The 12,394-nt window shown below is 57.5% G+C and overlaps 1 protein-coding gene across 1 annotated transcript; it reads right to left on the bottom strand.

Moving 5' to 3' along the window:
• Positions 1–2,998: 2,998 nt before the first annotated feature.
• On the bottom strand, positions 2,999–12,382 carry LOC106739580 (zinc finger protein 665-like). Its single transcript, XM_059725454.1, has 7 exons — positions 12,281–12,382; positions 9,863–10,490; positions 9,659–9,764; positions 8,193–8,365; positions 7,047–7,173; positions 6,321–6,440; positions 2,999–5,761 (listed from the first exon to the last, which is right to left on the bottom strand). Exons 2-7 carry the CDS (start codon positions 10,241–10,243, stop codon positions 3,693–3,695), a joined length of 2,976 nt encoding a protein of 991 aa, XP_059581437.1. The 5' UTR covers positions 10,244–10,490; positions 12,281–12,382; the 3' UTR covers positions 2,999–3,692.
• Between the last annotated feature and the right edge of the window lie 12 nt (positions 12,383–12,394).

Here is a 12,394-nt window from a genome sequence, read left to right as displayed (position 1 = left end):
CTGCGCTGTCACCAGTCCCAGCCCCATGCGCTGCTGTCCCACTCAGAGACAGCCCCTGCTGCATCTGTTCCTGCTTCCTGCACCAGCAGTAGCCTGAGAAGCAGAGCAGGTGCCCGGGACCCCACCTGGAAGCTGTGCTGGCAGGGCCACGCCCTTCCACCAACAAGGGTGGGAGTGAGGTGAAATAGATGTTTGGCCTGTGTGTACATGTGGGCACCTCGCTCTCACCCTCATGGGTGAAAGGTCCAGGTGGGGCACGTGTACCACTGACAGGTTGTCTGCATACCACTGCTGGTATGTGTACCAAAGTTTGGGAACCACTGCCATAGAGACGATGTTCCAGAGGACAGAGCAGGTCACGAAGGACTCAAGGAGGAAGAGCACAGAGGAGAAAAAAAGCAGGGATGTAGCTCTAAGAAGGGATCTGCCACCCATGGGGCGAAGGAGGGGAAAGCTTCCCTTAGTCACTGCACCACTCCTCTTGCCCTCCAGTCTCCCTGTGCCCTGCAGCCCTCAGCACCCTCCTGCTCCCTCCATGCAGGAGAGCTTGCAAGGGCACTCACGGGCAGTGGCAGCAACACCAGACCTTTCAGCAGCCTCCCCACATCCCACCCCAGACCCTCTGCAAAAGGCTTTGCTCCCCACTGATGTCTCTGACCTCTGCCCACAGCATCTGGTCCTGGGGTCCCTGGCTCATGCCCGCCTTGTTTGCTGCCTGCCTTCAGAGGAGCCACAGGCAGCTATCTCAGCAGGAGCTCATGTGTGCAGCCCAACTACCTCTGTGTGAACGCGCTCCCCTACCTTCTGCACACAGGAACAGCTCAGGGACTCCCAGGGAGGGAGGTCTCCCTCCCTGCAATCCTCCCTCCCTCGGGGAAGCAGTGGTAGGGCCAGACTCCCTGCCAGGGGGCAGTTATCTGAAGGATACAGGGGTGATTTGGGCATCTGTGCAGCAGTAGATGTCCCAAGGATTATTATAGAGTCAAATGGCTGTGGCACTTTACGGAAGGCCTCAGTACTCTAAGTGGGCAATTACAATGTGCTGCATTTCACCAGCAGAATGTTTTTATATTTTCCTCACCTTTCCAGAGGGGAGGGAGGACCTGCCACCAGCTGCACCTCCTTCACCCCTCCTACCCCACTACACTCACGTAAGGGACTCTACTGCCTCCTGCCCAGGGTTCATTCAGCACGGCAGGGTCCTGGCTGCACAGCAGGACAGGGGAGTGAAGCCCTGAGTGGGACCAACTCCTGCTCCTCAGGGTTAGCAACAAGCTCTGCGTAACAGTGAATCCTCTGAAAGAGAAGGGTCTGGGAAGTCACAGAGAGAACTGCCCTGGAAAGGCTTGAGGGTTCCCGCGGCACAGCTCTGCAGAGGACACAGACACCAACCGCAAGGTACCATGTTCAGTCCAGGAGCTTTGCTAGCAGGGATGTCATGAGAGAATGCAAGGAAGGAAGGGAGGGAAGGCAGGGAGGGAGGGAGGGAGAGCAGGGAAGAGTGTCGGGGTGACAGTATTTGGATCTTGGGAAGCATTGGATTTGCAGCTGAATAAAAGGCAATAACCTGTGGCTTAGCAAAGCTGCTGACCAGAAGGCAGAATGGTATGTTAAAAGTAACACTGCAAGACACTTAGGCAAGCATTTTCCTAACAATAGAGTGCTGTTGTATGATATATAGCTCACTGTGTACAAGAAACAAGGTGTAGACCTCTAGCTATCATGAGGAGATAAAGCACAAGCAAGACCTTGGAGATGGTGAAGACATCAGCAAGAAACTTCAAGTGATGGAGAGAAGCAGAGGTCAGGGGTTTAGGCGTGCGCTCATAGCAAAAAGACATGTAAATGAGTGACATGCAAAGGCAACTGCATGCTAATGAAGTAAGCTGTAAACAAAGCGGAGCTTAAGATGGGAAGGAGTAAGGGCGGAGCAAAGGAGAGACAAAGGTGGGGTAAATGTTAATGAGTAAAAACGAAGGTATATAAATATGAAAAGAACTAATATTCATTGCAGCTCCCCAATTTGTTGAAACTGGCCCAAAGATGTCTCCACTTTGAATAAAGCTGTTGACGAGCAATGCGTGCATCGATCCATTTTCTCCCTACTTGTTGGGCATCCCATAGAGGCAGGGTCTAACAAAGAGCAGGTACCAAGTGCTGCACAGGTCTGCAGAGGCTGAAAAGCAAAACAGGTAAAAAAGGCTAATAGGGTGGCAGTAGCAGCTCCTCGTAGACCCCACTGGGCATGGGCAGCTCTGGGAGAGGGGTGATGTGGTGGTGAGGAAAGGCAAGGTCAGGGATGAGGGTAGGGAATGCTTCTTCAGCCATAAATGCACTCCTCCCTGCAACTCAGGGGCTCGTATGCCAGAAGCCCTGGACTAGGAGGAAGGAGAAAGCTGGGAGGCAGCCAAGGAAAGTCCCTGGGTGTCATTTGAAGACAGCGGTCTGGGGGAGGTCACCCTACCATTAAGGCACTTCTTCCCCTGGGACTACTATCTGCTTTTAATTCATGATGGGGAATGCATAGGCTCCAAGCCTGATACAAAGATCATCTGCTCATCACATGGAGAAGACGCAGCAAACGCTATCTGCCACAGGGACACGTGGCTCAGGACCATACAACCCCCACCAACAAAAGAAGAGAGCGACAGCAGCGGAGAAGAGGACCAGACGAGTGGTATGGAGGACAGCCACAGTGACAACAGCAGCAGCAGCGGGTCCTCCAGTGGAAGCTGGAGTGACAATGAAGAAGAGACCAGTTGAGCAGAGTACCTGACCCCAGAAACGGCGCATGAGTAGGTGTGAAGGGAGGGCTGGTTGGAGAGACCAGAAAGGACTGGGTGCATTTTTGTGTTTTGCGCATGGCTTCAGACATTGTAATGGGTACGGGTGGCCAGCGGGCCTTTGTACAGGTGCGCAGGTGCACAGGAGTGTGGGTGCAAGGGTGCAGGGTTTTTTTTTTTCTGTAACAGGATCCGTTTAGATATATATAACCATATATAGAGAGAGAAATATATTTTTACAAAAAAAAAAAATCTCATCTCCCCTTAGTTGGGGCTGATCTCTGCCTGAGGTGTTTCTTCTTACCCCTTCCCCACAATCAAAACTTGGGGGTGAGCCTCTGGGCTCTGGATTCCCACTGTGCCCTACAAGGGACAAAGCCTGGGGGAACTCTTTGTTCAGGTCACCAGCATGGGGGTGCTTGTCTGAATGCACCACTGGTGGGTGCTGAGCAGGCAGACATCTCCCAGGGCTTCCTGCACGGCTGGCAGAAATAGAGATGCTTCTGGGTGCGGATGTGCTGATACTGGGACAGGTGGAAGAGATGGGGGAAGCTTTTCCAATACTCAGAGCACCGATGTAGCTTCTCCCCTGTGTAGATGCACTGGTGTTCAGCACAGGCTGCCGGAGTAGGTGAAACTCTGCCTACACTAAGAGCAATGATGTGGCTTCTCCCCTTTGTGGATGCACTGCTGCTGGGCCAGCTTGGAAGAGTGGGTGAAGCTCTTCCCACACTCATAGCACTGATCTGGCTTCTCCCTTTTGTGGATAAGCTGGTGCTGGGCCATATGGGAAGAGTGGGGGAAGCTCTTCCCACACACAGAGCACTGATGTGGCTTGTCCCCTGTGTAGACATGCTGGGGCTAGGCCCACCTGGAGGACAGTGTGGAGCTCTTTCCACATGCAGAGCACTAATGTGGCTTCTCCCCTGTGTGGATCAGCTGATGCCGGGTCAGGTGGGAGGATCGGCTGAAGCTCTTCCCACACTCAGAACAGCTATGTGGCTTCTCCCCTGTGTGGATGCGCTGGTGCCGGGCCAGGTGGGAGGATTGGGTGAAGCTCTTCCCACACACAGAGCACTGATGTGGCTTCTCCCTTGTGTGGATGCACTGGTGCTGGGCAAGGGAGGAGCATTTGGTGAAGCTCTTCCCACACTCAGAGCAGTGATATGGCTTCTCCCCTGTGTGGACGCGCTGGTGCCGGGTCAGGCCGGAGATGTACGTGAAGCTCTTCAGACACACAGAGCACTGATGTGGCTTCTCCCCTGTGTGAATGCGCTGGTGCTCAGTTAGTTGGGAGCATCTGTGGAATCTCTTCCCACACACAGAGCACTGATGTGGTTTCTCCCCTGTGTGGATGCGCTGGTGCTGTGTCAGGCTGGAGATGTAGGTGAAGCTCTTCAGACACACAGAGCACTGATGTGGCTTCTCCCCTGTGTGGATGTGCTGGTGCACAGCTAGGTGGGAGGATTGGGTGAAGCTCTTCAGACACACAGAGCACTGATATGGCTTCTCCCCTGTGTGGATGAGCTGGTGCCGGCTCAGCCTGGAGGAGTGGATGAAGCTCTTCAGACACACAGAGCACTGATGTGGCTTCTCCCCGTTGTGGATGCGCTGGTGCACAGTCAGTTGGGAGGACAGGGTGAAGCCCTTCCCACACTCAGAACAACGATGTGGCTTCTCCCCTGTGTGGAGGAGCTGGTGCAAAGTCAGGTGGGAGGATTGGGTGAAGCTTTTCTCACACACAGAGCAGTGATATGGCTTCTCCCCTGTGTGGATGCGCTGGTGCCGGGTCAGGCTGGAGATGTAGGTGAAGCTCTTCTGACACACAGAGCACTGATGTGGCTTCTCCCCATTGTGGATGCGCTGGTGCACAGTCAGGTGGGAGGACAGGGTGAAGCCCTTCCCACACTCAGGACAACGATGTGGCTTCTCCCCTGTGTGGAGGCGCTGGTGCTTGGTGAAGTTAGACAATTGGGCGAAGCTCCTCCCACACTCAGAGCATTCATATGGCTTCTCCCTTGTGTGGATGCGCTGGTGCAGGGTAAGGGTGGAGGATTGAGCAAAGCTCTTCCCACACAAAGAACAATGATACGGCTTCTCCCGTGTCTGCATGCACCTGTGCTTGGCCAGGCTGGAGGGCTGCCTGAAGCTCATCCCACACTTTGTGCAGCAGTATTGTTGCTGCCTCTTCTGCACACACCGGTGCTGGGACAACTCTTGCCAGCTGATGAAGTTCTTCCTGCACTCATTGCAGCGGTGCGTCTTCCTTCCCAAGTGCATCCGACGGTGCTGAACCAGGGAGAAAAAATGGGTGAAGGTCTTACCACATGTGATGCAGTGGTACTGATGCTTCTTCCTGTGCACATGTTTTTTGAGCAGCTCCAAGCTGTGAACAAAGCTCTTCCCCCTTTTGGTGAAGCGGTGGGGGAGCTGTCCAGAATGGACCTGGTGGTGAGCAGCCAGGTTCGAGAGGCGGGTGAAGCTCTTCCCACACGTGGCAGATACATGGGGCTTCTTCCTAGCATGTCTTATCTTGTGCAGAGCCAGGCGCGAGGGGCAGCTAAAGCTTTTCCTGCACTGAGTGCAGGAGTGGCCTCTCCCCCTGCGCTTGGTGGTGGGCTCCTGCCTCACTACCAGCTCCTCCACACTGCCCTGGTTTGCATGCAGTGTCTCTCTCCAGTGGACCTTTGCTTTCTGCCTCTTCAGTTGACTCAGCACCACAAATTCTTCCCTGCACCACGGGCTGTTTCTGGCTTCTTTCCCTTCTTCATCCCAATGCCCAACTAGAGATGGGACCTGCTTCACTGCTACATTTTCCTGCTTTTGGGGCATCCCCTGGCCCTTGTGCCACTGGTCCTTCGCTGGCCTCAGGGAATCCACCTCACCCATACTCCCCAGGGAAGCCCATGGTGGCTCCAGCTTTCCAGGCCCTTCCTCAGGAGCCTGCTCCTCGGTTCTGCTCAGCAACCAGGCATGTCCTGCATGGGAGGAAGAAACACCAGGTTAGTCCCTACCCTGCTGCCAAGGGGCAAGCACTGCTATTCCTTCTGCAGGGATGGGCCTCAGAGCAGGACACGACGTGGCACCTGTGTTTTCTCTAGAAAACAAGGTATTTCTGCCAAAGGCCCAAGTGCTGGGGGTGAGGCAGTGCCAGGTCACTGTGCCAGTCTCATTTTCCTTACTCGGTGGGGTTAAGCTGCAGACTGACAAGGGTTTCTGGCCCAGCTCTCAGCCCCATCATCTCAGGCCCTATTAAATTACTATTTAATTACTATTAAACTTTACCTGATATTAAATCAGCAAGGGGCCATGTCAATCCTTGGTGGTCTTTGGCAAAAAGACTACTGAGAGTTTCCACACTTTGAATTTCAGGGCGTGGAACAACACCTGTCTGCACACATGACAGCACAAGCTATTTGAGGCCAGCACCCTGAAATGGCAGCACAGGGCAGGTCTGCAGTTTCCAGGCTCCCTTTCACCCTGGGCATGGAGCATTTGTGAGAGGGGAGTCGGGTGGAGGGGACAGCCACAACTCACCTGGCAGCACGTCCTCCGACCTCGAGATTGCCCCACGGTCCTCATCACCACAGACCCAGAACTCCACCTGTCCTCGCTGGATGCGGCAGATCAAGTCAGGGGCAGGGCCTCGATATCCTGCTTGGGCAGTGGTTAAAGAGAGTTTATCCACTGGTACTGGATGCAGAATAAGCCACTGAAATTTGGGGAATGGAGCCAATGAACTCACGGATTATAGTAAGGACTTGAAGGACAAGGGAGGATGGACATTTAGGATTAAACGAAAGGCACAGCAGGGGGAAGAGGATGGTCCTTCTCATCCAGGTAGTGGACATATGGTCATAGGAAAGCAAACACCAGTGCAATTCCAGGTAAATGAGCGGAAATGAGTTTGGACAGGACACACTAGGCAAGAGAGGGAGGAAATCAGAATAACTGCACAAGCAACAGCTGTTAGTGCATTTTGAGGCACAATGAATGGTAAATGATATGATCATGGTGCGAAGGCAAAGGGAAATCCTGTTATCAAAGGCGAAGACTCCAGGGAAGGCGGCTGGATCAAACGAAGGAGGAATATATACAAGTATGAGATAGGAGACGTCTACTCATGGACAGAGCAGAGGGGAGCAAAGGGATTTAAGCCACCAGCCAAACGTTCATGAGGATGAGACTGTTAGAAGCAGGGAGAAGACAACACCACTGCAGAGCTCACATGGCTCCGGGGCAAGGCAAGAACCAGAGCTTTACCCAGGGAAACAAGGGCTTGGTGGTTCCTCAGCATCTGGTCCCGGTAAAGCCCCTTGTCTTCCTCTTCCAGCAGCTCCCACTCCTCCCGTGTGAAATACACTGCCACGTCCTCAAACACCTCCCGGAGCTGCAGGGACAAGCGTTACAGCATCAGTGTCTCCTGCCCCGCTGCCCCCAGCCCTGTCTGCACTCACTCTGCACTACAGCCCTTTGCACGCTTAGCCAGGACAGACAGGGGTACGCTACTCAGCTGACACGTGACATGCAGGATCCTGGTTTTGTCTGTTTGAAAACTGCAAGTTCTCTCATAAAAGAAAAAAAAGTGCTCCCAACCCATAGTCCCCCAGCCCTGCTGCTGCCCCACACTCCCCCCATAGCCCCCTGGCCCTGCTGGGGACTCTCTCCATATGTACAGCCCTGCTGGCCCCCTCAGTCCTCACCCACAGCACTCTGCCCAGCCCAGCCCTGCCTGCTCCGCAGCACCCTGGCTGTGGCTGCAGCCTGAGGGAGGTGCTGACTAGTGCAGCACAGCCCATGGGGTGGTAGGGAGGGCTGCCAGCTGCGGGCTCAGGCTCCCGGGTCTGATGCTCGCCTCCTGAGGCCTCCATGACCCAGGGAGCAGGACGCAGCGTGGCAGGACAGAGCAGGGTGGGACAGCTTGGTGGTGGTGCCACAAACTAGTGCTACCACGGCGAGGCGTCCTTGCCCACAGCGGGGGTTGTGGCACAGACTTGTGCTTCCCGCTGCTGCTGTGTGGGCAGGGGGTGAATCACCATGGCGGTGCTTGGATCGCAGCAGCAGCATCGAGCTTCCCTGCCTGGCCCCACTGAGTCCTCGCCGGCCAGGACACACCATTAATGACCTCCATCTCCTCCTGGCAAAGGAGGGCCAATTCAGTGTCCTATGGGGCACGGACATGTCCTGGCTACCACGCAGCCCATTCTCACCAAGGCACCAGGCCTTGCAATGGAGCCTGATGCAAACACTGCTCCCTCCTCAATGCACACCACATCGTCACTGAGCCACACAACATAGATCGGGGCATCAGAGGGTCATCCACCTGGGCCCCTACTGTTCTTATAGGGCATCCCCTGCTTACAGTGCCCCGCTGCTGCTGTCTACACCGCCAGCTAGTGCCCTGCTCACCTCCATGCTCTGCTTCTGCTTCACGAGCCTGCCCTGCCCCTCCTGCAGCTGGCGCGGCCCAGGCATCAGGGAGCCGCTCTGTCCCCATCTCCCTGGGGAGGGTCTCTGCAGCTCCAGGTTCACAGGCTCTTCCTCGGGAGGCTGCTGATCAGCTCTGCTCAGGGTCCCAGCACCTGCGGGTGGAAGAGAGTGCACAGGTGAGTCCAGGGGTGGGGGCAGGGGAAAGCCCCGCTCGTCCCCTGGACTGGTCTGGGGTGAAGGGAGCTGGAGGCTGCAGTGTGTGGAAGAGTGGGGAGAAGGGAGACAAATTGTTGTACCGGCAAGACGCTGCACATGAGCCCCTAGAACTGCACCAGTGCTGATGGTGATCACGGCACCATGACCTCGCTCCCTGGCAAAGGATCTGGAGGGATGCTGGTGTTGGGTCATGTCCACATGTTGGGGTGGGAAATCAAGGGTCAGTCTACTCCAGGACATGTGAAATGCTCCCAGGGGCACCGGGAGAACAAGAGCCGCCGACCTGCTGGAGCACGGACCCATCAAACTGTTCTGGCAGAGAGATTTCTGCACTGGGGGACAGGGCCTCCTCTCACAGGAAAGGGGAGACACACCGCTCCTCACCTCGCCTGGGGAAGGGCCTGGTCCAGGGTACCCGCCTGGGGACCCTCCACGTGCTGACAGCTTCCAGGTCTCCCCTGTCCCGGGGATCTGCAGCAGGACGGAGGCCTGGGTGAACTGCACCTGGCCCAGCCAGAGGCCACTGGGGACTCATTTCCGCATCACCTGCACCAGCCTTTTACAGACTGATATTTTTACAACACTGATCATTGGAACAGCAATTAGATCACTGATTGTGACCATGGCAGCACGGCAAGAGCCAGTCACTTAAAGCATCTTGCTGAGAGCAGCGGTGCAGGGAGTGAGAAAGATCCTGGGCCTCTGACCACCCACAGAGACCAGAGCCCTGTCCCACCCCAGCCACACAGGTACAAACCTTGCGGCCCTGTCCCGGGCACGGGCAGGCATTGGAGCCGCTCACCCCAACCGCAGGACAGCCGCTCAGGCTCCTAACTGCACACCAGGACTTCATCCCGCACCTCACCTGCCCCTGGCTCCTTGGACTCATTCAAGAGCCACCGGCTACTGTCCGCTCTGCTCCGCTTGCTGTCCCCCCATGCAGCGCTTGTTTGGAGCCTGCGACCCCACTCCCAGCCCTGTTTTCTACCTAGTTGTCCCCCAAACTCAACTGACCTAAACCCACTAACCACCAGTAATAATGGCGGGGGGTGTGGGGAGGTAACTGCTACTATTTGCATGACGAGCCTATGTTAACCTTGTACATCAAAAAGGCTGGTAAGGACCTGGCTCCGGGTTGGGCGGGGGCTCCTCTTTCGGGACATGAGGCAGCTCGACCTCAGGCTCTGGGGTTTTCAGATCTCCTGCCTCCTCCAGAGGCCTGTCCTCACCATGGGCATTTGGCTGCTGCTCCCAGGAATCACCAGGCTCTGGCAGGGCCCCCGGGGGCTGCGTCTGGACTGAGGACCCCTCCTCGACCTTCACATGCACGGTGACCTGGGGACGAGATACATGTGTTGCTGGGGAGCCGGGATCTTGGGGGGAACATCTCCCGACACGTGGAGGTGCAGATGGCACCAAACAAAGGCTCTCACCTGGAGCTTCTCGTCCTCCGCCTGCCCCAGCTGAAACCCCTCGGCCAGGGCCACGGCCTGGGCACACGTCTCCACGCGGCACCCGCACACCCAGCTCCGTATCTCCGGGGGCAGGATGGCCAGGAACTGCTCCAGCACCACCAGCTCCAGCATCTGCTCCTTGCTGCGGTGCTGGGGCTCCAGCCAGCGCCGGCACAGCTCCCGCAGGCGGCTGCAAATCTTCCCTGGGCCCTCGGCTTCCCGGTAGTGCAGGCCACGGAAGAGCTGGCGCCAGGGCTCTGGGGTGGGGAGCTCATCCCGCGCTGCCAGCTGTGGGGTCGTGGAGGGGAGCTCGGCCTCGCAAGGGGGCTGCATGGCCTGCGTCACGTCCTGCCCCCACATCTGTCGGTGCTGGACCAGCTCCGGTCTGGACGACACGAGGGACTTCTGCACCCTCAGCCCCTCCTGCACACCTCCTGGGTCTTAATCCTCCAGCTCCCGCCGGGAAGGGGAGGCCCACAGCTGCCACGGGCTCCAGCGCAGCAGCCACGTCTCCCCAGCAGGGATCTCACCAGCCGGGAGACTGGGCTCTCGCTCTCTATACACTTGTGCACGGCACCTCTCAACAGTGTCCGGTCTCCAGGAACACCTGTGGGAAAGTAGACAGTGGAAATCTGAGCATGGATCCGAGACCCGGGATTGTAATCCTGCCCCAGACCAAGGTCTTCCCAGCCCTGATGCTCCCAACTGTAAGGGTTACAATATTCAGATTTTGGAGAGCACTGGATTTGCAGCTGAATAAAGGCTTTTTTTCTGTGTCAGCAGAGCTGCTGACCGCAAGGCATAATGATGTTATAAAAATAACCTTGCAAACGTTTAGGCAAGCAGTTTTCTAACAAGGTGGTAGAGTTGTAAAGTACATAGCCCACTGCCTAAGAAGAACAAGATGCAGCCCACCAGCTATTGTCAGGAGATAAATTAGAAGCAAAACCTTGAAGAGGCTGCTAAAGTCAGCAAGAAACCAGGAAGAATGAGCAAGTGACTGAGAAAAGCCGAGTTCCTGGCCTTAGCATGCGCTCTTAGCAGAAGAGGCATGTAAATGATTGACATGCATAGGCAATGCCATGGTAATGAGGGCAGAGCTTGTGCTGGGAGGAGAAATGGGTGGAACAATGGGGGGAGGGGCGAAGGGGGAGTGGATTTTAATGAGCGTGAACCAAGCTGTAGAAATGTCGAAAGAAGTGTTGTTCAGTGCAGGGCCCCGGTTTGTTGGTTGTTTGGGAGCTCGCCGGAAGCTGACTCCAGGCTGAATAAGGCTGTTGTGAGCGCTGTGTGCTGGCGTTTGCTCCCTGCTTGCTCTGGCTAGGGAGCAACCGGATCCATGGGCAACTGGATCATCGTCTCCCTAGTTGGGAGCCACATGGAGTCACTCGGAGCAGTGTCGGAGCCGTCCTTCCTGCCCCTCCGGCCCCAGCGCAGGATGCGGGCACCGGGCCGGCTGGAGAAATGGGGCATCCGCAGCTCTCCACCCTTCCCAGCCCATCGGCTGCTCCCTCCTGCCCCGCCCTGCAGTTAGGGTCACCCCTGCTCCCTGATTGGGTGGGACAGCGCCCAAATAGGAACCGCAAATCCCGGTTCTGGGCGATATGACCAAGGACAGCGTTTGTCCCAAATTCACAGTGTCTAGAGGGACGGGAACCCGTGCTTTCCCTGCGCAGGCGGGAAACGTGCAGGTGTGCAAGGGACTGGTGGGAGCGGGACGCAGGGGCACCAGGGCACTCGCACGCCCGCACACAAGCACCGGGTCGTGAATACAGCGGGAAAGGCTGGAGAGCAGCTCCCTGCAAGGACGCGTGGAGGAGGAGAAGCAGAAGAGATATTTGGGGGCTGGAGCCCCCCAGGGTGAGGGAAATGGGGGATGGAGACAGGGGCAGGTCCTTGGGGAGGGGGCATGTGTCAGCCCAGATCTCTGCACAGTGGGGGTGGGAGGTGCTGTCGTCCCCAGGGCCCCTTGTGACCCGCACAGCAATGGCCCGCAGCACGGATCCGCAACCAGGCTTGCGGGGGGGGTCGGGGAACAGTCCTGCCTACCCCCGCCGGGAAGGTGTGCGCGGGCCCTGCCTGCAGCGCCGGGCTCGGCCTGGGCGGCTCCTCCCGGGCCGGCGTGTCCCTCCTCCCGCGCCGCGCCCCGCGCCAGCCTCCTCCCGCCGCCCCCATCTCCGTCTTACCTTCACCCTCAGTTCCCCCCAGCACCCGGGTCTGCCCCAAGGCGGGGCGGGCCTGTCCGGGCAGAGCCGGACCATGGCCAGGCCAGCAGGCGGGCGGAGGGGGGGGGGATGGCGCTGCCCGCACCCGTGTCCCCAGAGCAGGGGCCCGCACCCCCAACTGCCCCCCCCAGCCCTGCGGGGCCCGCAACCCCCTCCCCCCGCACCCGCTTACCCCTTCGCGCTGCGCCCGCGGGCCGGGCCGGCGCAGTTGGATCCCGCACCCGGGCTTGGCGGGCAGGAGGAGGGGCGGGGCGGGGCGGGGCGGGACGAACCCGCCTCCCCGCAG

This window comes from Alligator mississippiensis, chromosome 1 (assembly GCF_030867095.1).
Source record: "Alligator mississippiensis isolate rAllMis1 chromosome 1, rAllMis1, whole genome shotgun sequence".
NCBI lineage: Eukaryota > Metazoa > Chordata > Crocodylia > Alligatoridae > Alligator > Alligator mississippiensis.
Note: the sequence above shows the minus strand (reverse complement) of the source record. Positions and strands in the feature narration are given on the sequence as shown.